At 44.0% G+C, this 22,962-nt stretch overlaps 1 protein-coding gene across 1 annotated transcript in view; it reads right to left on the reverse strand.

Moving 5' to 3' along the window:
- Positions 1 to 22,962, reverse strand: part of LRRC7 (leucine rich repeat containing 7) — a 3,010,809-nt gene that overhangs the window by 2,274,863 nt on the left and 712,984 nt on the right. The window contains exon 4 of the mRNA XM_069641926.1: positions 3,990 to 4,052. Within this exon, the coding sequence (XP_069498027.1) occupies positions 3,990 to 4,002 (13 nt within the window). The 5' untranslated portion in view covers positions 4,003 to 4,052. The remainder of the gene's footprint in view (positions 1 to 3,989; positions 4,053 to 22,962) is intronic.

The raw sequence follows: 22,962 nt of genomic DNA on the forward strand, positions 1-22,962 counted from the left end.
CAAGACATGAATGTACACTTTTAAAAAAATATTTATGAATTCGATACTAATGCATTTCAGTCACTTGACAACAAAAATAAAATATAAAAATATCTGTAAAGAAAAAACATTCAAAATGTGTCACTGTCTATTATTAAGAGAAATACAGACATCACATTTCAGAGCTCTCTACAAACTACACTACGACGAAAATGGTTTACTTTGCTAGTACATGTTTCCCATTTCACAGCAGACAGGTACAATTCAAAGGGAACTTTATTTTGAACGTCTAAAAGCACTTCATACAATACACCAATCAAAGCAAATAAAAAAACAAAATGGCCCATGTGACACAGAAAAATGTTATAAAACAACAGTTAAAAGGACAAGTAGTTTGAAATTCTAGCACCACATTGCGTCAGTGGCATGCAAACTAATACGGTATCATAATATGTTAATCTACATATATTACGAATGGGTCACCGCCAATTCTATCCAGTCGGTGAAGTGGCATAATACATCAGCTTAAAGGTTGCCACAAAAAGATATTGTACTGCAAACATGACACTCTTATACGATAGCAAATGTAGGGGCAAGGATTGTGGCCTGCATTGACAACATTCAGATGCCTTAATAAATGGTAACGGCAGCAACCTCTGTAGAGCATGGTGCAGTGTGCCGAATAAAAAAAAGTGAATAAAATGTCCAGTTGGTGGGACCATCGCAAACGCAAACCTTTTCTTTGTGCAGCAACTGAATCCGAAGGACAGTGGTTTGCAAGAATGGACATTGTGTAAAACGGTGTTACCAGAATTTTAGCCCTGCCATTGGATATTGTTGTAAGAAAGGCTTTGGACACTAAGGCGTTCTCCCCTGAGGTAGAATGTGACTGTGTTTCTCGAATTCTGCCTTTTCTAGCAGAACCTCAACCCTAAACATATATGTATTCCATAACATTATATATCCATATAGCAGCCTGGATAGCTCCTTCACGACTTACCCAAGCCAGGGAAAACTAAACATACCTCCATGGGAAGTCAACACCTTTGCCAAACCCTGGATCAGATGGAAGTAGTATTTTTTCCAAAGGTTTGGCCAGAATAAAAAAGGTTTTGGATTTATTGTCTCTGAGGAGTTATAATCCCAGCTCCTGTTGCACAGCGAAGATATGGGTAGGCAGCTCCAACCCTTCTGGCATGCATGGGAAAGACTTCTGCTGTATCTGAGGGGGAGTTAAGTCTGCACAGCCCCACAGTTCACTTTTGACAGTGATTTGCCCAGTAGCCTTTTAACACTGATGGAAGTGATCTGCGGCAATGGGTAGATGTGAATTTCTAGATGCCTCCATGGGTCTGGATCATTCAGCACACCCGTGTATTCATATGGGGCTTCAATGCCAAGTTGCTGGCAAAGGCAACACACATTTTTCTTTTTTTTATGAAAAACTACAATTTAAACTTAATGTAAAAGCTTTTGTTTCTACTTCCTCTAGAACATTTGATATTGTTTCATCAAATCCCAAGACAAAAAAGCAATACATATCTTTAAAACAAAGGTTTCGGACAAATCAAATAAAACGAGATAAGTGATACCGTCATTTGTTAGAGCATCTAAGTAGCATCTTGTTATACAATCCTCAAGGAGCGAATTTTAGAAGCGCATCCAAGTAATTCACGATTGCACAGACATGTTTTACATTATTGCCAGATGAAATTTTGCGCCACCAATCAGCCATGTCTTCGTCAATAGGAGCAAATTGTCCGAGGTGTATTGAACGTAAGTTAGAAGTTTTCACACACTCAGTGACTAGATGTTTTAACGATTCGACTGACACATGACAAAATCGGCATAAGTTGTCTTTTACCAGGTTGTCCCTTCTTTGCCACAGGATTTCCTTGGATTTCAGGGTGTTAGTACAAAATCTCAGGAATTGCTCATGATAATAGAGAGAAGGGCAGTGCAGCAGATAATTCGACTGGTTATTTAGTTTTTTTTTTGTTCACTACCTAACCAGTGTGAAGAGGGCAATTTCTCCCGCTTTTCTAGGTTGACTATCCAAGCCCAAGACTCAAATTTCTTTTTAGCATGTTGTGGTCGTGTTAAGAGATCGAATTTGCTGATCGCTGCAGCATCCACCCACACTTGCACTCTGAGCCGCCATTGGTCTAATAGATTGGTACTTCTGTCATCGCAATTTTTTGTGAATATTTGATAGTGCGGCATGGGATTTTCAATCTTCATCTTTCGCATTACCGAAATTGAGATTTCCAAATCACATGGCTATACAACACACATATAAGTGAATTCTGACACTTACAGAGGGGCAATCCTTTGTAATGTCACAGGTTTTTACCTCAGGAGGTTTGTGCCTCAGTCATTATCTGAGATTTGGCCAGATAGAAGTCGCTCCCTACAATAAAGGTCATGTATGTCAAGTTAAATTTCGGCAGTGCCCTTCTTGTCCTAGCCAGTCGCACCACAGCATCAGCGTACATCAGCAGGGAAATGAGGTATTTTACGACCATGGGAGTGTCTGGAATTTCCCTTCTTAGTTCTTTGCTAAAGTGTTTGATACAGAGATTGATAAATATAGGTTCACTAAAAGCGCAAGTATACAACCCAGACTCGCTCCTCTCCCCAGGCTCTTAACACACAAGACCAGAGGGAAGACTGTTGGAAATACAACAAGCAGTCTGACGGGATATTCAACGGTGCAACAGTATTCACAAACAGAACACACTAGGTTTAATGGGTCGATGCTTAGAAGATGAATGTGGCATAGAGAGAAGAAACAAACATCATAAATGTGCATGATTCATGGAGGTGCAGAGAAATATTTGATGCAGCGTAGTTCAGTTTTAAAATCAGACAGGATGCAGGTTTTGATACCTTATTTGACCAGCTGAAAAAGCTGTGCAAAGACGGAAACAAAGCATTTGCTTTTTAAGTCACACAGGCCTCTCCATCAGATGTTGCCGATTGAAATGATTAGTACAAAAATGCAGTTACACGTGTGAAAAGGATGTAACTCTCTGAATGTGTACGGTTCCAAACCGCTATTTGTTCCCTGCTCCCAGGAGTTTCTATGGTCTTTTAGATAAGACAGCAATTCCAGACTCACTTTCCAGGCATCCTGTTCCATCAGCCAAGGAAATGTGAAATATTCATTTTTTCATTGTTTTGAGAATGATCGGTACTGTGGTTTTCATTTTCTAATCATTTCACTCTGCAGCATCTGATGAAAGTCTGTGGGACTCTGAAAGCTAATGCTTTGTTTCCAGTATTTTTATTTAGTCCAATAAAAGGTATCAAAACTTGCATCTTGCATGATTTATTGAGAAATGCAACTATTCAAAAAACTGCTGAAGGGACTCTTATCATTTGACGTTGCCCATGGGTATTGACAGCCATTAAGAAGGAATACAAGTGAGAAGTATTACTTCCAATAACAGATCACAGAGAAATGCAAAACGTAAAGAAGATCATTTCATCGTCGCAGTTCTGGAGCCCATTGGCTTACAACAATGTAGAATTAGTGTTACAGCTGCCAGAGAAAGAAGGAAAACCACCTTTCCTCACCTACAGATAACATCAACACAGTCCTTATAGATACACGAAAATAAAGGATCCTTGGTACATTTTCAGATAGCTAGCTCTATAAGAGTGACAGCAAAAACGGACAATGCAAACTGCCATGAACACAGAATACTGTAATATACTACTGTTAGCAATACACGACAATACTAGGAATGGAGACAGGCTGAATGTCATCTCCCCCTTCCCACAATCCATACCATCAAATTGGGCACATTAGGATGGTACAAAACTAAACATTTATGTTCATCCAGAGGTCCACCAGATTACAAACATACTGAAATAAGTAACGAAAAATACTTTTCTCATACTATAAAACTATCATGGTGCTGTGGGTATGGGAGAGAGTGTTTGCAATGTGTACAGGAAAGGTAGAGACACTCAAAAGTAAATTAAATAAAGCTTAACACACTTACTGGTTATTTTCATTAATGATACTGTACACAGGTTGAATCTCAGAAATGGGCCATTCCTGTTTCCTAGGAGAAAGAAAATACAGCGATTTAGTTTAAGAGTCAAATCATGTCTTTTAAAAGAAAGGATATTCTGCATTACAGGTTCATCTACTACTGTGTTATTGCACAGATTACAAACGACTATTTTATACATGTGTTTTTCATTTTCATTGTTTTCATCAATATTTGAATATGTCATCATGCTTCCGGTGTTAAGTACTTGCATTTCAAGGAAGAAAAAGATGAACCTTTAAATCAGTAAACTCCAATTATTAGCTTACTTTGTAAATGTTGGAATTCAACCCTTAGATAGGAATTGGACAGTCTTGAATCTTTAATGTACAGAACATCCCATAAGAAACATGCCTGTATTCAGAAGTTCACGCATAACACATTTCCGAACAATGTCTGAATACAGGCGAGTTTGCTATGGGATTTATGGGAGTGTTGATTTCCATAGCAGCGATCAATTGGACCACAGTTGAATGGAGATGTGCCATCACCTAAACTCTGTGTGAGGTCAACCATTCATTTTTGACAAACAGTTAATCTACTGACCCTCATCGCATGATGTAGCTGATTAACATGAAGGTGGAAAATGCAAGCGACGTAAGATGTTTCAGTCCTTATAAGGCCTGAATTTGACTATAAACCCTATCCAAAGCCTCAGGCATGGAAATATCGATGAGGTTTCCATGACACATTCACTGCTGAAATGGTGAGATCCAAATGGATAGGTTAGAACTCACTATCTCCAGTCCAATGAAGAGGGGGCATGTAAGAAATGTACCACCACCCGCAACTCTCTTGCATTTTTTACATTTTTACCAGTGATGTTGTACCCTCAAACGTGGTTAAGAATCTAGGAATGAAAAGTGATTCACCCTTGTCCTTCCTGAACCAAGTGACTCCTGAGTGAGTAATCCTCCCTTCTCTACAAACTCTAATATCTTTGCTGGCTATGTGGGAGTTGAAACATATAACCTAAAATCGCCTGTTAAAATGGCAGGTTTGCTATCGACAGACTTTGCCTGAAAGGCCAAAACAGAATGAATGGTTCAGCAGAAGTGGCAAGAGGGCGAGAAGCCCATGAGGCTAGAGAGAGAGAGAGAGAGAGAGAGAGAGAGAGCCAGGAGCCTCGTGGGAGGTGTGGCAAGGGTGCATGAGAGGGTTGTATATGAATTGTTCAAAGGACAATTGTCTGAATGACAGTTGACCTTCTGCACAATTGACCGTATTTAAACGGTCAATTAGGATATATATGTAGGGGAAACCCCCCCACCAAATCCAATGAGCCCCCACCCACCACTCAATCCCCTTATATTATTATTACCCAAACCCAACCCATTATATATATAAAAATGACCATACAGTCAATTGTGCAGAAGGTCAATTAGGACCACTGTAATTCGAACAATTGTGGCATCGGTCAATTGTATTCAAACAATTCGGGTAATACCGCATGAGAGTAGGCCCAGTGTGGGATTCAGAGAGGCGGTTGGCTTTGCTGAGATTTCACAGCGCCCGCCTTGCAAGGAGCTGGAAGGGCCTGCCCGGAGGAGATTCGGAGAATGAGAAACTGGCATGCAGGTGAGTTGCCGCCAGAGCTTTGCCGGATGCGGGTGGGAAGTGAGAGCAAGCCGCGTCCGAAATGAAACCCAGTGTACACATCGCCTAAGCGTCTCCATGTCAGGTGTACTCACTGACCGTGCCGGGGTACCCAGCCGAAAATAAGAAGGTACAAGTTGGCTCGAGAGAACCAGAAGGAGGCAGTGAAGCCAAAGCAAGATTCCCTAAGGTGGGGTGTGTCCAAAGAGATCCCAAGGTGGGGCGAGAACTAGGAAGACCCAAGTCTGGATGAGCCCAAAGAGACATGAACGGGGGTAAGAACTAATAAGCCCCGAGGTGGGATGAGCCCATAGAGACCCCAAAGCGGGGCGAGAACCAAGAAGACCCATGTCGGGTTAAGCCCAAAGAGACCCCAATGTACGGTGAGAACTAAGTACCCCCAAGGCAGAGAATACCAAGAAACCCAAAGGCGGGGTGAGAATCAAGAACCACAGCATGGGGAGAAGGTTTAAATTACTTACCTGTAACTGTTGTTCTGCAGCATGAGTCTGGCATGGATTCACATGCTCATAAATATTCCTGTCATCAGGCTGGGAATCCTCAGTAAAAGAAAAATAATTCACTTTCACTTAAAAAACGGTATTTCTCCTCTAAACCAATCACTGTCCTCTATGTCATACTGCCCCATCCAATGACAGTCTTCTCCCTAAGGACCTCCCCTTGCAGCTATCTTCAGATTTGGTAAGCACGTAAAGTGGCAGTATGACCAAGAAGAGCCGCAGAGGGGTCGTTGGGAGTGAAGAGGATGGGAGAAAAGTAGATAGAGGATGAGAGAGTAGGGTTGACATTGGAGGCTGTGAGGAAACCATTCAGAGATGGCAGGGGTGAAGAAGGGAATGGATATTGTGAGCAAAGAGGTGGTAGTGAAAATCAATTTTCTCTTCAATGCAGCAAATAATTGCCATTAGAAATGTCATGGTTTAACCAAAGCAAAAACGTGGTTTATTATTAAATGGCACTGGATTTGACAAACTCTTGTTTTTTTATATGTCCTGCTGCCTCTTCTTTAAGATACATTTATATCATCCAGCGAGGGGTTGTACGCTCAGCTGAGGGTCCAATGCAGGGATCTTGCTCTCTGCCTGGTTTTCGACGCAGGGCCCAGCATATGAGAGACGATTCATTATGCATCCATCGCTATCTTAGATAGGGCTCGAAGATGCATTCATCCAAGGTAATGATTTACTTAATGTTATGCATTAATTCCAAGTGAGAAATAATTTCATATTTTGAAAGCAAATTATTCATGAAATGTTATATTGTCAAAAGGAGAAAAGCAAGGTCATCGCTTGTCACCCACAAATACAAACGCTCATGTAGTCCATGAACGCTTGTGCAGTACACCTTTGCAATGGGATGGAAGGTAAACACACTATTTGGGGAAGGCAGGCTCTTTAGGGTACTTTCTGTAGAACACTTTTCTTGCACCCTCTGAAGTGGAAGGGGGTGGAATTGTTAACATAGACTTTTCTACATTCCTATGCACATGGGGTGTAGAGTAAATACCAATAAGTTCCCAAATATCAATGTATTCCTGGAGAGCCGGGAACGTCCCCTCTGCAAGCATAGCAGCCAAAGTTGTGTGCAGGCTGCTCACACTATGTGAAACATAAGATGTATCTCAAGAAGTGTTAAAAGCCCTGTCCATGGATTTTAATGCGACAGCCCACAGTGCACCCCTGTTCCATTTGTTATGTCGCGTTAAGATATATTATGTGACCCATCATCACCGTAGACTTGTCCAGAAAATGGTGTCTTGTGCCCTCGCCCAGGATAACCAGACCTCGAACGGGAAGAAGGCATACACTGCCTTCTTCCCGTAGGAAAACATGCAGAATCACAATTGGAAACATACAACATGGTTGTGGGAAAGGAGTGTGACTGCAGTGCTAAGGGTCTATGTAGCCTTTAGCAGTGGATCAAATTACATTTTATCAGAAAAGTAGGAAGTAGAACATCTCGTTATAACGAGACTCTAGCAGGGGCGGCAGTTTGTAGCCCATGGAAGGTGGCATGAGAATTAGTCAGAACATACTTTTGTGATCCCCCGGATGACTAGATAACAGTTTTGATCTCACCCTGAAATCAGTCATATTTCCTTATGAACGATATAGAAAGGTAAATAGCAGCGAGCAGGACATTTTAAAAGAATGATATGGAAGAGAGCTTATTTTGCAGGATCCAAGGTGCAAAGCGAGAATTGCCCCCCAGCACTGGGAATGGGGCATTAGCCCTGTTTACCAGACATGTTCCGTTATCCTGTAGGATTTGCCTTCACAATGCAGAGTAATGTACCCTGAACTGTACAGGATGATGCTATTCATAATGGCACCATATAAAGCCTCAGACCGGCTGCTCTTCACAAACACACAACTGCAAGAAGACTTCAAAGCAGACATTCTCTACCGCTGCTCAAAAGAATACGCGTCCAAGACTCCAGGTACTGATCCAATAGAGCCCTGTGCAGCATACAGCAGCGCGAGAGAGAGCCAGTGCCTCGGAAATGCCCTCATAGGAGGCATAAGACACACGCACCAATCTGACAAAGGCGTCACGCAGGGAGCATCAACAATTAAGGAGAACATTCTCAGAACCTGTAGCTATTTTATTAAAGATGAAACAGAATGATCGAGAAGTCAAATACAAAGTTACATACAATATTATTTGCAGGTCATCGAAAAGGGATTGACCATATGGGAAGAGCCTGGACGGGCTTCAAGTAGGGAGCATGGAAGGCCTTCGGCAGAAACAAGGATAGGCTTTGAGCAGGAAAGGACTTGACTGAGAAGAAGATATGATGGAGGTCCGGTGAAGGGATGGCCTTTAGATGCAAGGCACGCATGAAGCCCGCGCACAGGCATGCAATGGGCCTAGGGCGCAGAAGTGGAAACCGACCTCGTGCACAGAGAAGGGCTGGGCTACAGGTGCTGATGGGATGAAGCGCTGGGGCCGGCCGGCCTCTGGAGATTGCCTCTTACAGGCAACCTTGGCTCGCAGGAGCAGTGAAACAGTATTTCTCATGTGCAAGGTGATGATGGCGTTCAAATTATCAGACTATTTTATAATCTTCTAGATTGGACATGATTGAGGGGTTATAAGAAGTTTGAAATATATACATTATTGAAGGATAAATATGCAAGTGCACAATTGCCCTCCAAAATATTCACATTGGGGGCTCATTCTGCAAGTGTAATGGCTCGTTAAAGCATGTGTGAAGACAGGCATGTTGGTGCTATGCTTGTCTTTACGCCACCGTTTACGATCTGTGGATGTTAGTTTGGGTTCGAGGTGGAGTCCGGGCACTGAACTGATGGACCTTGTCCGTCATGCTTGCCTGCTCTGCATCTAAACGCACGGTTTAACGACAGCACGCACTCTCAGGCTGATGGTAAGCCAACAGATTCAAAACCAAAGCCTTCTATAGTTCTTGAGATTGAGGAGGGGGGGGGGGGGGAGTTTACACTTTTCCACACAGACGTAGTGAAAAAAAAAGTTGTAAAGGCAATGGTGCCCTTGTAGACGTTACTTTCCACTACGTGGTGGAAAAGTTGAAAACTGCACAGAGGAGGGTCTTTTGCACAGAAGCGAAATTGGACTAAGTCCCCTCGAGTGAAATGACTGTTCTTTTTTTAAAGCCCACCATTGGTTGTACATGCGCAATCAGATTAAGACCAGTGCAAATCTGTGTGGTATATTTGCACTGGTGCTGATGTGATTTCACACAAACAATGTGATTTCACACAAAGAGCCGTAGCACATGCTACAACACACTGTAATGCCACCGTCGTAGCACGTTTTATTTTGTCAGAAGAGCAACATTGACTGTTTAAGCATATAACCCTGCCACCAGCAGATTGCACACAAACAGAAGTAGGGATGGTGCTTATTCCCCTAGACCCCCAGAGTCTACCACAACATGCCAAGCAAAACTCAGACCAGCCCACACCCTCCACAATGTAGGAACTCACTGAAAACCTCACACTTTAAACAATACCTGCCCCTATGCTAATCACCCGGCCCACTCACTCTTTATGATCATGTCTCCATATGTTGATACAGTGCTTGATTGCTTGCTAGCCAGGTGTGCTCTATAAATCCATATGCAGGCATGCACATCCCAAATCAGACAGACCCTGTGAGCATTTTATTTACATCTAATAATCTAACATGAACTAGACTCAAGGCTTTAGTAAGAAGGTAATGAGGAACTCGATAGCTGTGCAAACGTGCACTAAGAAGTCAAAAGTTAAACTATTTAAGCATGCAGGATAGATCAGAACTGTTCATTTAGTATGTAAACTCAGATGTACAGAATAGGAAATTGAGAGACCTCATTCATATGGGCATACATATGCATTTATAGGGCAGGGAGGATAGCTATGGGGCAACACGTTTGTCTTGGAAGCAAGAAAAAGCAGAGTAATACAGGTTTAAATCCCGGTCCTTTCTCTTTTCAATAGGTTTTAAAAGTTTGTCAGTTTCTCATAACTCAGTTCATGATCTTTCTGCAGATTCTGTAGGCCAAATGTCAATTCCATATGCTTCTCTCTCTCTCCAGGAAGAAACGTCTTTCTAATTCAATCAGGTTTTAAAAGTTTGTCAATGTAAATACACTTTACAACTTCTATGTAGGTTCTATATGTGAAGTCTTATTTCCATATGGTTCCATCTTTCGAGGAAGAAAGGTTTTCTTAAAACGATAACCCCAATTCCGACTTGGTGTTTGACAATGTTCTGATTTGATGTCGGGCACCCTCCGGGTTCTCTCTTTCTCCAATTCAGACTCTCTCTCTTTCTCAGGGCTCTCCAAATGCCTCTGGACGTCTGCTAGGTTTGCTTTAGTTTGGCTTAGATAGGTTGTCTGCCCCCTCAGGTTTGTCAGGCTCTTCGTGTAACCCATGTGACTTTGCCTGCCATGACTGTTAATGTCTCTCGGTTTCTCAGGGCTCTCCAAAGCCCTCTGGCTCTCTCATATGATTGTTTTCGTTGGATTTCGGTAGGAGATCTGCCCGCTTAGGTTTATCAGGATCCCGTAACCTTTGTGGCTTCTCCAGCATCAAATATCACTGTTCGCCCCTTTCAACGATGTTACCTCTTCAGTGGCACTCGCTTGCCTGCCCCTGCCTGGCTTAGCAGCTATTGCGCTTCTCATGAGGAGCTTGGGCTTCCAGTCCCTCCACTGCACTCTGGTCTCAGTGTCGGTTAACGGACCCGAGGGCCACCCCGGATTCCGTTTGGTTGCGCCTCCAGATGGGATAGTCACTTCACCGTTCCTGTCTCCTTTTCTATTTTTTTTATTTTATTGTGCATTTGCTAGACGCTTATACAACAAGTAAATTGTGTTTAAAAGCACCCACAGGCCAACAGGGAGGGAACATGGGATAGAAAACAATGAATACACTGGAGGATAAAGAGGAACCTACTAGGCCTTGTGAGCATTCAGAGCGTGCAAGTGCCGAAAGAGGAGAGGGAGAGGGGGTTAGTGCTGGAGTGAACGTGCTCGTGAGTGAGCAGCTGGTGCAAGTGCCCAGTGTAGGAAGTGCTAGGGAGCTTTCAGCTATGATACTCAAAATTGGGTAAGTGCAGGCCTACAGTGTCGAAGGCCAGCGAGTGCCAAGGCAAGTGCTGTGGGCAGGCAGAGGCTGAAGGCGATTGGGTGTGGGTGGCCAGGGCCCTGAAGGACACATACGGCCCCTACTCACCAATCTCAGCAGCTGTGGAATTAGCAGAGGAGGGAAGAAGGGAAGAAGGAGGTGAAAAGGAAAGTCTTCAGCAACTTCCAGAATTTGAGAAGATCTGGGTCAAGGCGAATAAGACAGAGCCAGCTGAGGAAAGAGATCAGCCACTGGCCCTCTGTTTAGCAGAATGCTTGACACACAGAGAGTTGGTACCCGAGGAGCGGAGAGGTCTAGAGAGAGAGTATTTAGTGAGAGCAAGTTGCAGATAGCGTGCTCCCTGGCACCAGACAGCCTTATGAAGGATGCAGAGGGATTTGAACTTGATCCTTGCAGCAACCATGAGCTGCAAGGACAGGTATTCCAGGGTTTACCTTGACCCAAGCTTCTTCGCCAGTCAGGACCCCAGCCTTCCAGCATCTTGCGAGAATTTTGTTTCCACGCTAGCACAGTCTAGCATGACTCCGTCCCTCCAGGACATCTACCCGTCAGAGACTCTCCTATACGTAGAATTCACTCTCCTACATTCACAGTTCCTTGTGGTTTTATGTACATCATCATAAACAAAAAGGGGGGTGTCTATCTTCTTTGACTGTGGTGTTCAGGCGAGATCCTGCATTACCTGAAGCCAAAGCGATCGAAGAAATGTCACTATTTGGTGAGTCTAAAAAAGAAGTAACAACTATCTTTCCAATCCTCATGTAGGCACACAATGTAGGGAGTTCCTTACAGGAATGGGAGTCCTTGTCCCCAAGAGGGGAGTCATTCCCAGTGAGGTCCCACTTGCCCGGAAACCTAGTGAGGATCTTGCTGAGCGGGCTCACCTCCCTAGACTCAAAGTGTGTGGCTCCCTTTTGGAGAGGAGTGACACATTGTCCAGATTCCTCAGAATTTGTACATGGTTGTTACATGTCACTGTTTGTCACTTTAGAGCTCTCTGAAAAAAAAAGGGAGTGCATTAAACTGTCCTGGAAGATGAAAAATCCTGCAGTCCAGCCGGATTTGTGGGAGGTTCCTATATCCAGCATTATTTTTTAGGATGCCTTTAGCATTAAGAAGCACGTTTGAAGAGTTCTGCGTTCAGCGGTTTAGGTATTCCAGAATGTAGAACCCTGTACTCTGAATAATCAGCCTTTTGGAGTTATTTGAAGGAGCGCTGTTGGAGCTGGTGAGTAACCGATGACCTGAGCAATCTTATAGGAATATAATGATGTTTTTTTTCAGGTATTTTGGGCCCTTACATCAGTGTGCTTTGTAAAAATACAGATGGTTTTAAAGTAGATCCTGGATTCCACAGGTCACTAGTAAAGAGCTCTGAGCACTGGTTTTCTTGTTTCCAAGAGTTTCTACAAAGTCTTGCAGCCTGGTTTCGGATTGTCTGTGGCATTTGAGTGCTTTTTGAAAACAAGTGCAGATTATGTTGCATTAATCCAGGTGAGTCACACTCAGGGGTATGACCAACTCCAGCCAGTATTTGGTTTAAAAGAGTAGGAGAATATTTCTAGACAAAGCACAACTGGATATGCATGTTCAAAGCCACAGAGCTGATCTGATGAGCGATTGATAGATCTGCAGTGAATGCAATTAGCAGGTACCTAATTTATGGTGTTGTGGTAAGGTGAGAACCAAGACTTCGAGAACATTTGAGCATTGCTGAATTCAACAAAACAACGTTTTTTTCCAGTAGCAGAATTCTACCATGGTTTGCTCTCTTTCATCTGGTGGCAGCTAAGATCAAGGCAGCATGCCATTGCATTCTTATAACACAGAGTATTATCTATACAGTTATAAGACTATATTTTTATCTTTTGTCTAAATTGACAGGAGAATCTGGATCTGTCTGAGGATATGTGCCTGCAGACATAAATATATAATTAATACACTTCATTAGTATGCAACAGGGACTGCCAGAACGTTTGATTGCTACAATGGTATTCAATGATAATATTGATATAAAAAATAAATAATAACTACAAACTTTACCCGGTACATGGTACACTGAACTAGTGCTCACACGTTAGCTCACTCTCTATCTTGATCTTTCTTTGTTGTTCCGAGGGCAAGAGGCGCAGCCTGAAAAGCATTTGAAGGGACATAGAAGACATGCATCCACTCAAGTTTGGTCCAGGCAACAGGGATGTGGTTTGATCAACCCTCCATATTGTTTGTTGCTTCTCTGAGCATGTGGAAATAAGAGGATGTTTATGGCAATGAAGAATGTCAGATTTCACACATACCACTTTGCCACTTTTACATGGGGTTTATGCCCACAAGTTGATCTTGCCTTTACCAATGGCCAACTCTGTGCAATTGTATACTGGGCCTAACAAAGGGCAATATTTTATCATTAAAGCCCTTCTTCTAACAGTGTAGTCAATATTGTGTCATTTCGAAAAGAGCATCTTCCTAACTAGTGCATTCCCATTCTTACTTGAAGCCCTGGGCACATAATGCAGCCTGTGACTGCCAGAAGTTAGAGTAGAGGGTTTAAAGGAGACGCGGTATCACAAGTATGACACTGATACAATAGGTACAATTTGTAAAACCGTTATTCAATTATCAGGGTTTGGAAAAACTCCTGCTTTGCCCTATAACTACAATTGGAGTATTCTCTACCATCAAATAATAAAGAAAACACAGTCCTAGTCAGTCTCTTTCAAATCAAAGATGGCCTATACTAACAAAACCTAATGCCCGCCCTATCTCTTATACAAAATGTTTGTAAAGGGGAATATGAGTGCAAAGGAAAATCAATTTTAGAATATAAAGAATCACTGTGGCTGAGTCAGCTCCCCTCCCCACGTTGGACAGCATGGAGAAAGGTGGCGCCCGTAGACAGGATGACACACAAACACAGTTCACAAAGTGGATCGAGGCACGCTTGGTCTTACTCCAGCTTTCAAAAGTTCTTTCATAGTTCAACAAAACGTTCACACAGGTTTCCCTCAGTCGGGCTCTGACCTTTCAAAGCAAAGGTTCAAAGCAAAATGTTCACGTAGTTCTTCCTCGGTCAGGCTCGGACCTTTCAACCAAAAAGTACCAAATTCAATGTAGATCTCCCTCAGTCGGGCCCGGACCTTGCAAAAACAGCACTTGTAGGGGTACCCTTCCCCAAGCTAAATTCACATTCCTTAGGAGTTCCCTTCCCCTAATTTATTACATTTGCAGACCTTTTCCTGATGTCGAAGACTTTCGAATGTGCAAGGATTTTTCTATAGACCTCCGCAGGACCACTTTGACTTTCCCTTCAGCTCACACTCTTGTGTTATTTGCTTCAGTGTCTCTTGTTCTGTGTAGTTCAGTATCATAAGCACAAAAGTTCAATATTCACCGTTTCGTTTCCCCTTTGTCGGGTTAATCTTGACCATTATGCACTTTAGAGTTCATTCACTTTGTCGCTTTATAACAAAAACCATTCACCTTTCGCTGAGACTTTCGAGTGGGCTACTTCCTTTCGCCGGACCACTCTGCTACTCTGTATCACTGGCGTCATCTGTAATTTAAAGTTCGCCATAGGTCTGCCTTCCTTCTCATCTCATCCACACGCGTGCAGCCTTCAATTGGGAAAGAAATTGTTGCAACTTCAATCTTTCCTTAGCATACACCAGCCTTTCATGTCACTCGCCAAATCACCGGCTGTGTGCATTCTCAGGCAGCATTTACTCACATTGCAAAAGTGCAGAGTAGAAGGCGGCAAACACACATGTATTGTACCTTTTTCCCAGCACTTTTGCACACGACTGTGCAAATGACTAAAATTTCGTGGCAGGAACCTCCTGTGCACGCCAAAGTTCCAGCATACAGGTCCCTGTTGCCGAATTTACTGGGAACTCAAAAATGAGCATCCTAATCTTTCATGACTAAGAAAACACGTTTTTATACAAGTCCCCCTTCAAAGACATTCTGGAGCCATAGTCAACAGAAATGTGCTGATTTACATCTGCAACTGATTTGATTGTTTATTATGAATCAGCAAACATACTCGTGATTTCCGTTGGCAGGGCTCCCAACCCTCACTTGCTTTCCCATTTGTCCACCCTGATTTTGGGCACCCTGGTTTTTCATTAAGATTTTATTTTCCACCAACCTTTTTGAGGACAATAACTATACACTATAACCTGGCACAAAGTCATGGAAATGCATTTTATCAGTGTATCATGCGCACCTCAAAAAGTGTGGTTGGATAGACTGCGCACCTCAAAAAAGTGTGGTTGGATAGACTTTTTTGTTTTGTTTTATGACAGTACACCTGAATATAGACTTCCTTCAGTTCCGAGCGATAAGTTATCCATCTGTTAATTGGCTCAACAAGCACGGGAGAATAAAGATTGGGGCAGTAGGTGACAGTAAAATTGAGAATTGTGAAAAATGATAGAATGCAAATTCTGCTCAAGACGAAAAACAATATAACTTCCACCATAACAAGAATGTGCATGCTTCTGCGGGCTCCACTGGAATCATGGTTTCAAGCAATGAAATAATGTTTTCAATGAGTCTTAGTCTTTCAATGTAGGCTAAAATTGCGAGATGTTCCCGTGCACAGTTGATAGACATTGAGTCGGCATCAGGCAGCATAAGCCAGCAAAGGGCCAGAGATGTTCACCTTTTCTGCTCTTCTGGGTTCACTAAGACACCACTTTCCAAAAGGTTACAGTGGCCATTGCATATGCCCAATAATTAGACCAGAGAGCAAAGCAAGGTTACAGATTCATCTTTAAATAATGGTTAGAACAGAGGATCTAAGGGACTGAAGATGCCGAAAGAAGCAACACCATCTTCGCACAGCTACCATAAAATGCCAATAGTTGATCCAGATAACAGAGCCATCATTCCACGGCTAACATTGAAATGGCAATAGTTTATCCTGATCACAGAGCCATCATTCCACAGCTACCATAAAATGCCAATAGTTGATCCAGATCACAGAGCCATCATTCCACAGCTACCATAAAATTCCAATAGTTGACCCTGATCACAGAGCCAAGTGCACTACTGTTCTTGCTCACTAGCTTTCCTATTGCACCCTTAGCTTGCCTTGCTCTTCTCATCCTCCTGGTGGGACGATTCCCTGTGCAGATGTGAGTAGAAGCATAAGTAGCAGAGGATTTAAAATGTATCATTGATCCAGGGTGAAATGGGAATGTGTGATAATGATCAAGAAAATAATAGCCTGGCTGTTTCCTGTTTAGCAGTTAATCCAAGTTAAGTAAAAGCGAATTCAAAGGAATTAATGCATTTTGGCCTTTGAGCAAAAGAAGAAAATAAGAACAGTCCTTCTCTGTGCAAAATAATAAAACGCGGTTTAGTAGTTCAACACTGAAAGAAAATTAATATTTTAAGACCATCAAGAAAAACGCACTTGTAAAATACATTAAGAATACAAAAACGTCAAGACAGGGACGTCATTTCACCAAAATGCCAGAGTTAGTGGAAGTGACATCACATGACCCTTGACCTATGATGCAATCACAGGAAGTGACGTCAGTTGACCCCACCACCAAGTGACATCACCGGAAATGATGGCACACAACCTTTCACCCCTTTGACAAAACAGGAAGTGGCATCATATAGCATTGCTACGATATGATATTGCATTTAGAACACGCCTATATACAAGTGTTTCAAGACGCAACTAGGCGAGGGAGGGGAAACAGAGGGAGGACAAAAGACGACGATCTTACTAAACCATGTGATATTGAGATTGTGCAAGTGCAGGGTAGGGGGATGGGGAAAGTGCCGGGGGAGCGTGAGGAGGGAGAGTGCAGTACAAAGGATTAAAACAACAAGTAGTGCTGCCAAGCAGGGGGCAAGTGCAAGGCTTAAGTGCAGACAGCAGGTATCAGATACGTGTGGGAAGGGGAGTGTAGGGTTACAGATACAGACCCAAAGTGCAGGGGTTGCCAGGAGGCAGTGTGGTTGTGCAACTGGGTGGGCATTGACCTGGGCCCAAATTCAGGTTGCAGCCAGGTGCCAGTGCAGAGTCAGAGAGGAGATCAGCAGGGGAGAGGAAGAGAGAAGGCAGAAGCAAAGAGGAAGGTCTTGAGGTGCTTCCGGAAACAGAGATGCTTCTCCTCACGTTTCATAGAGGCAGGGAGGGTGTTCCAGAGGGGGGCACCGGCCGACAAAAGAGATCTAGCCTCAAATTCTTGTTTGGAGAAGCGACGACCCTCAAAAGTTGAAGGAGCAAAAAACTTGAGTAGGAAGTATTTCTGAAGAGAGAGTTGGAGGTACTGCAGTCCCAGGACCCAGAAGGCCTTGTAGACAATGCAGAGGGTCTTGAACTTGATCCTTGCAGCCACTGGGAGCCAATGGAGAGAGTTCAGGGCTAGAGATATACGATCCCTGGGCTTGAGGCCAAGGACAATTCTTGCAGTACTATTCTGGATGAGTTGCAGAGGGCGGAGAGTAGAGGCAAGCAGATTTAAAAGGAGGCTGTTCAAATAGTCCATCCTAGAGAGAACCAGCGCACTGGAGACAGTGAGCTTCTGGGGGAAGATGAGGGAAGGAAGAATACCTCTGAGGAGGTGCAGCTGGTAGATAGACTTCTTAGAGACATCAGAGATATGAGGAGAGAAGGAGAGTGTGGAGTCGAAGATGACCCCGAGGTTCTTAGCCTCACAGGTGGGAGCAGGAAGAGGGCCAAGGGAGGCCGGCCAGAGAGTGGCAGTAAAGGAAGGTGCAGATGAGCCGATGAGGAGGATCTCCATGTTGCTAGAATTCATGCAGAGACCACAGGCGGCCCACCACTCCTAGATTGCAGGCAGGCAATCCGAGATGAGAGAGGGAGAAGAGGCGGTAGAGGGGTGCCTAAAAATGAGCTGAGTGTCATCCACATAACACTGAAAGTTGGAGCAGAGCGGCAATGTGGTGGGTGAGAGGTGCAAGGTATTAGTTGAAGAGCCAGGGAGAAAGGTTAGACCCCTGGGGAACCGTGCCATGTTAAAAGCCCTTAACACTATTGCCCCACTCAAACTATGCAAACAAAAACCCTGCAACCATCTTAATTCTTGGTTCACCCCTCACCTTCGCGAACTGCGTAAAGCTAAAAGAAAAGCTGAGTCACATTGGAAAAATTCACTGGTACTAGTAAACAGAAACAACCTTACAACCGCCTCCCTCACTTACAAAGTAGCTATCCTAGTGGCCAAAAAAGAAGTGTATAACATCAGGATCACAAAAGCTCAATCCAATACCAAGGAACTCTTCAAGATCCTTAAGGAACTTGAGTCCCCAGTCACTCCATTGGATACATGCACCCCAGACACTGAATGGTGTTCTAATATACAAAAGCATTACTAAACAAAATTGCCTTGCTCCAAACCAAAATTAACAGTAAAAAGAGCCACCTCTCAGACTCTGCGGGCAACCCTCAGTCCTACAATACCCCCGCTCCAAAGCATTTATTTAAACCTTTCAGCTTCTCACCCCTTACAACCAAGGAAGTCGAAAACATCATCATGAAGCTTAAGCCTTCCAACCGCCAAGGTGACGCCTGCCCTGCGCCCATCGTAAAGGAAGCGGCTCACGACCTTGCTCCATTCATTACCTCCTTTATCAATTCATCATTCAAATCGGGCACAGTTCCCGACAACTTCAAGGATGCGTGGGTCATCCCCCTAATTAAAAAACCTAACCTTGACCCTAGCAATCCCTCTAACTACAGGCCCATCACCACGGTGCCTTACCTTCTCAAAATTATTGACCCTTGACCCTAGCAATCCCTCTAACTACAGGCCCATCACCACGGTGCCTTACCTTCTCATAATTCTGGATTGTGCAGCCCATTTCCAAATCCAGGATTACCTTGATACTAACAACCTGCTAGGAATTAGACAATCTGGCGTCTGCCCAAGACACGGCACAGAGACAGCCCTGATTGACCTGAAAACCCAAATCGAGGACCTGAAGGACAAGGGAAAACAAGCCCTCTTGCTCCTCCTTGACCTCTCTATTGCATTTGATTTGGTCGAACACCAAATCCTCTGCCATCATCTTAAGATAGCCGCTCACCTTTCAGAAGCAGCTACTTCTTAGATCAGTTCCTTCATGACTAACAGATCCATGAGGGTCTTCTCCCCCTTAGCCATGGCTGACCCAGCACATGTCCCGTGTGGTGTTCCACAAGGCTCTTGTGTATCGCCCACGTTGTACAACGTGTTTACTAAACCTCTCTTTTTGATATTCTTGACTACCTAGGTGTCTCGTACACAAATTATGCGGACGACACCCAGATACTCATCCCTATCACTGGTGACTATGTAACCGATGTCAACACACTCAACTCAGTCTACTGGGTCATCCAGGCCTGGATGGCTCACCACGGGCTCTGCCTCAACGATGAGAAAACCGAGCTACTCATCTTAGGCTCTCAGTCCAAACTCACAAAGCTTGACCCCAAATATAACTCCTTCATTATTGATGGAAATGTTATTCAAGTCACCAACGTCACGAAAACACTTGGAATTTACCTAGATTCCACTCTCTCTCTCTCAACAGACAAACTAACTCAGTAGCATCATCATCATCGTACACGTGCAAACTCATCACTGCGTGTTGCCCATTCCCGACAACGGACAACTGCCTGATCCTAGCCAGAACCCTCATCATGTCCAAAATTGACTATTGTAACGCCCTTTACTTGGGGACTAGTCAAAGAAACCTCGACAAACTTCAGGTCACCCAGAACAATGCTATAAGGGCTGCTCTCAATATCCCCAGGCGTTCACACATCTCCTCTACCAGGCGCAACCTACACTGGCTACCCATCACACTTCACATCTCACTCAAAACACTGGTACTAACACACAAGGCTCAGAATAATGCTGCACCTGCTTACCTTGCTACGCGCTTCACACAACATACAGCGTCCAGACCACTGAGATCAGCACAGGCGCACACGCTGTCCATCCCCAGTTTCAAGCTCCAGACAGCCATGGGTTCGAGTTTCCCAGTACTGGCTGCTAAGCTGTGGAACTCCCTACCCAATGATTTTAGGAATGTGCCAGCCATCCATTCCTTCAAAAACAGAACTAAACGTTGGCTTTATGAAAAGGACGCATTGGCCTCTGCCTTGCAATTCATGCAGCGGTCACGCGCATATAGGCCACTCACTGTATATACTGTTTATTGACCATACTGTTTATTTGACCATCAGGCCATTTGGTGTAATATTACTGATTCATGTTCTTACTCCTGTTGTAAATATGTCTATAAAATGTAACTTGTAACTATCTATGTAACACTTATCTGTAACTACCTTTCCAAATATGCGCCCTGATGCCCTTGGGCAGGGTGCGCAATACAAATAAATAAACAAATAAACAAACAAACAAACCACATGTTGAGTGAGAGAGATAGAGCAGAGGACGGACCCAAGTTGGACCTGGGAGGGTCGATCCGAGAGGAAAGATGTCAGCCAGGCCAGGGCCTGATCAGTCATACCAGGTTATCACGGAGCCGGTTGAGCAGGATGGCATGGTTGACGGTGTCAAAAGCAGATGAGAGATTGAGTAAGATGAGGACACAGGGATGTTTAGCATCAAGGTTAGAGAGCAGGTCTTCACGGATGTTCAGGATATCAGTTTCCGTGTTACTGGCTGCTCTGAAGCCAGACTGTTCCCCTGTACACTAAGAAAAATATGGTTCTGATATGTGCTGTAAAATGTGTTGTTTCGACCTGGGGATGGGTACATCACTATTAAGTCACTCAGTGTGGGAATCTATGCTCGCGTCTCAAAAATCAAAAGCTGCCAACCATTAGCATATGCACAGAAAGTGAACATATCTTAATGCGAAATATACAAATTTAGTTAAATTGACCTTTCCCTTTAGAAAAACGTGCACAAGTAAATGAGTATTTGCATTTCCCAAAAAGTAAATCGACACGGGAAAAATAACTGGGGAGAGGATAAAGTCCAATAACTATACTGGCAAAGAATAAAAGGTGCCCACCTTTTAAACCAAACAATGTATAATGAAATATTTCAAGAAAAACAAAATCCTAACAGGAGACGTTTGCTTTGACAACACTTGCCTTCTCACCCTCACGTTTGGCTTTCAACAAACTCTGTTTTGTAAAGAAAACATGAAAAGTACACAAACCATAGTAAAGTACTCCTACAAATATGTAAACCCTTATAGAAATATGCTAGGCACAACATTTACAATTCTGGCATTATTCCCCCTACCTTCAATGAAAGACTAAAAACTCCAGTATGTAATTCAGCAGAAGGCAAAGAAATGACCTGCGGATATAGCGTTTGACAACAACAATCAATGTTAGAGAATTAGAAAGCAGGCCGTGCTTTGCTTTTCCTTGGAAAGCGCTTGGAAGCAGTGCCAGGTAGTGGATGCTTATCAGGCAAAGAAGCCGGACAGTGGGCCTTAAAGATAACAGCTGTGGGAAGCTTGCCCTGGATACTGCAGAGAGCAGATTTGGAGCACACAGGCTGGGTTGACGATGTGATAAAATCAAGAGTGTTGTGCAAGCACATCAGAAGGATAAAGGCTACGGTCACGGGGCTTATGGTGGGAAGAAGGCTTCTGGGGGCATGACTAGTACCCAGCCCTGGTGCACTCACTGGAATCACAGCCAGCATATTACGGACAGGTTTACATTTTGCATTAGGCCGGTCGCCTATTACGGCGACATCTGGGAGGAAGATGCAGGGGGATAAGTGTGGGTTGGGAGTGAGGTGTGGTAAAATTATCACACGTTGTGTGCCATGAGGGGCTTTTTGTCTGGATGTCGCATGTGAATGTGCCTCTATGTAGTGGGCGGTGCATTTAATAAGCGTGTTGTGTCTGTGTTGTGTGTGCTGACTTTGTGTGATGTGATGTTTATGGGCAAAAAGAGGTGAGAGGTTATGTAGAAGGTCAAAGGAAAAGAAAAGGTCAGTCAGGTGCCCATAGCACAGTACCTCTGAAGGCTTTGGCAACCCAGGAACTGTGCACATTGTGCTCCACTGCTGCCTAAGCGCAGTCCGCTGCGCCCGACCTCCTGCTGCCCACTTGAGGCACTGGGCTGCAGAGCAGAAGGAGGCATGGCCTTGCCAGCAGCATCCCCCGTACATGCACCGGTGGAGCAGGGAGCATCTCTGCCCTGCCCACAGCCTCCCACATAACGCCCTCCTTCGCCTGCACCAGTGGAGCAGAGCACTGCAAATCCAAGCAGTGAGTCTGGAGGGAGTGCAAAGGGAGCCCTCAGCTCGGTGCTCGAGCAAGTGCAAGGGGCGGGGGATTGGGGGGCACAAAGCGCATTTCCAGCCGCATTTAATAGAACGCGGGGTGAGGGAGCAGCGTGAGATGAGCCAACAGGTTGGTATGTACCAGCCCCTGCAGTCTGTGCAGTGCAGCCCTCCTGATAATAGTCGGCAATTAGCGAGGCGTCCAGAGCGGCATCTTGGGACCATGTTGGCTCCGTCCCATGCTTTTAAAGAGCTCAGCTCTGTAACATTTCGTGGTTGCTAAGAAACCACTGAAAAGTTACAGAACTTGTCTTGAAAGCATGAGAAGACCCAGTGGCACCTGACTCAGCGCAGCCCAGGAAGACACCTATATTGAAAAAAAAGAATGCATGTCCAAAATGCATTGGCATATAATGTTGAGACACACATTATCTGGATGCATAA

Source organism: Ambystoma mexicanum, chromosome 1q (genome assembly GCF_040938575.1).
Source record: "Ambystoma mexicanum isolate Mex_15411 chromosome 1q, UKY_AmexF1_1, whole genome shotgun sequence".
In the NCBI taxonomy this organism is placed as follows: domain Eukaryota; kingdom Metazoa; phylum Chordata; class Amphibia; order Caudata; family Ambystomatidae; genus Ambystoma; species Ambystoma mexicanum.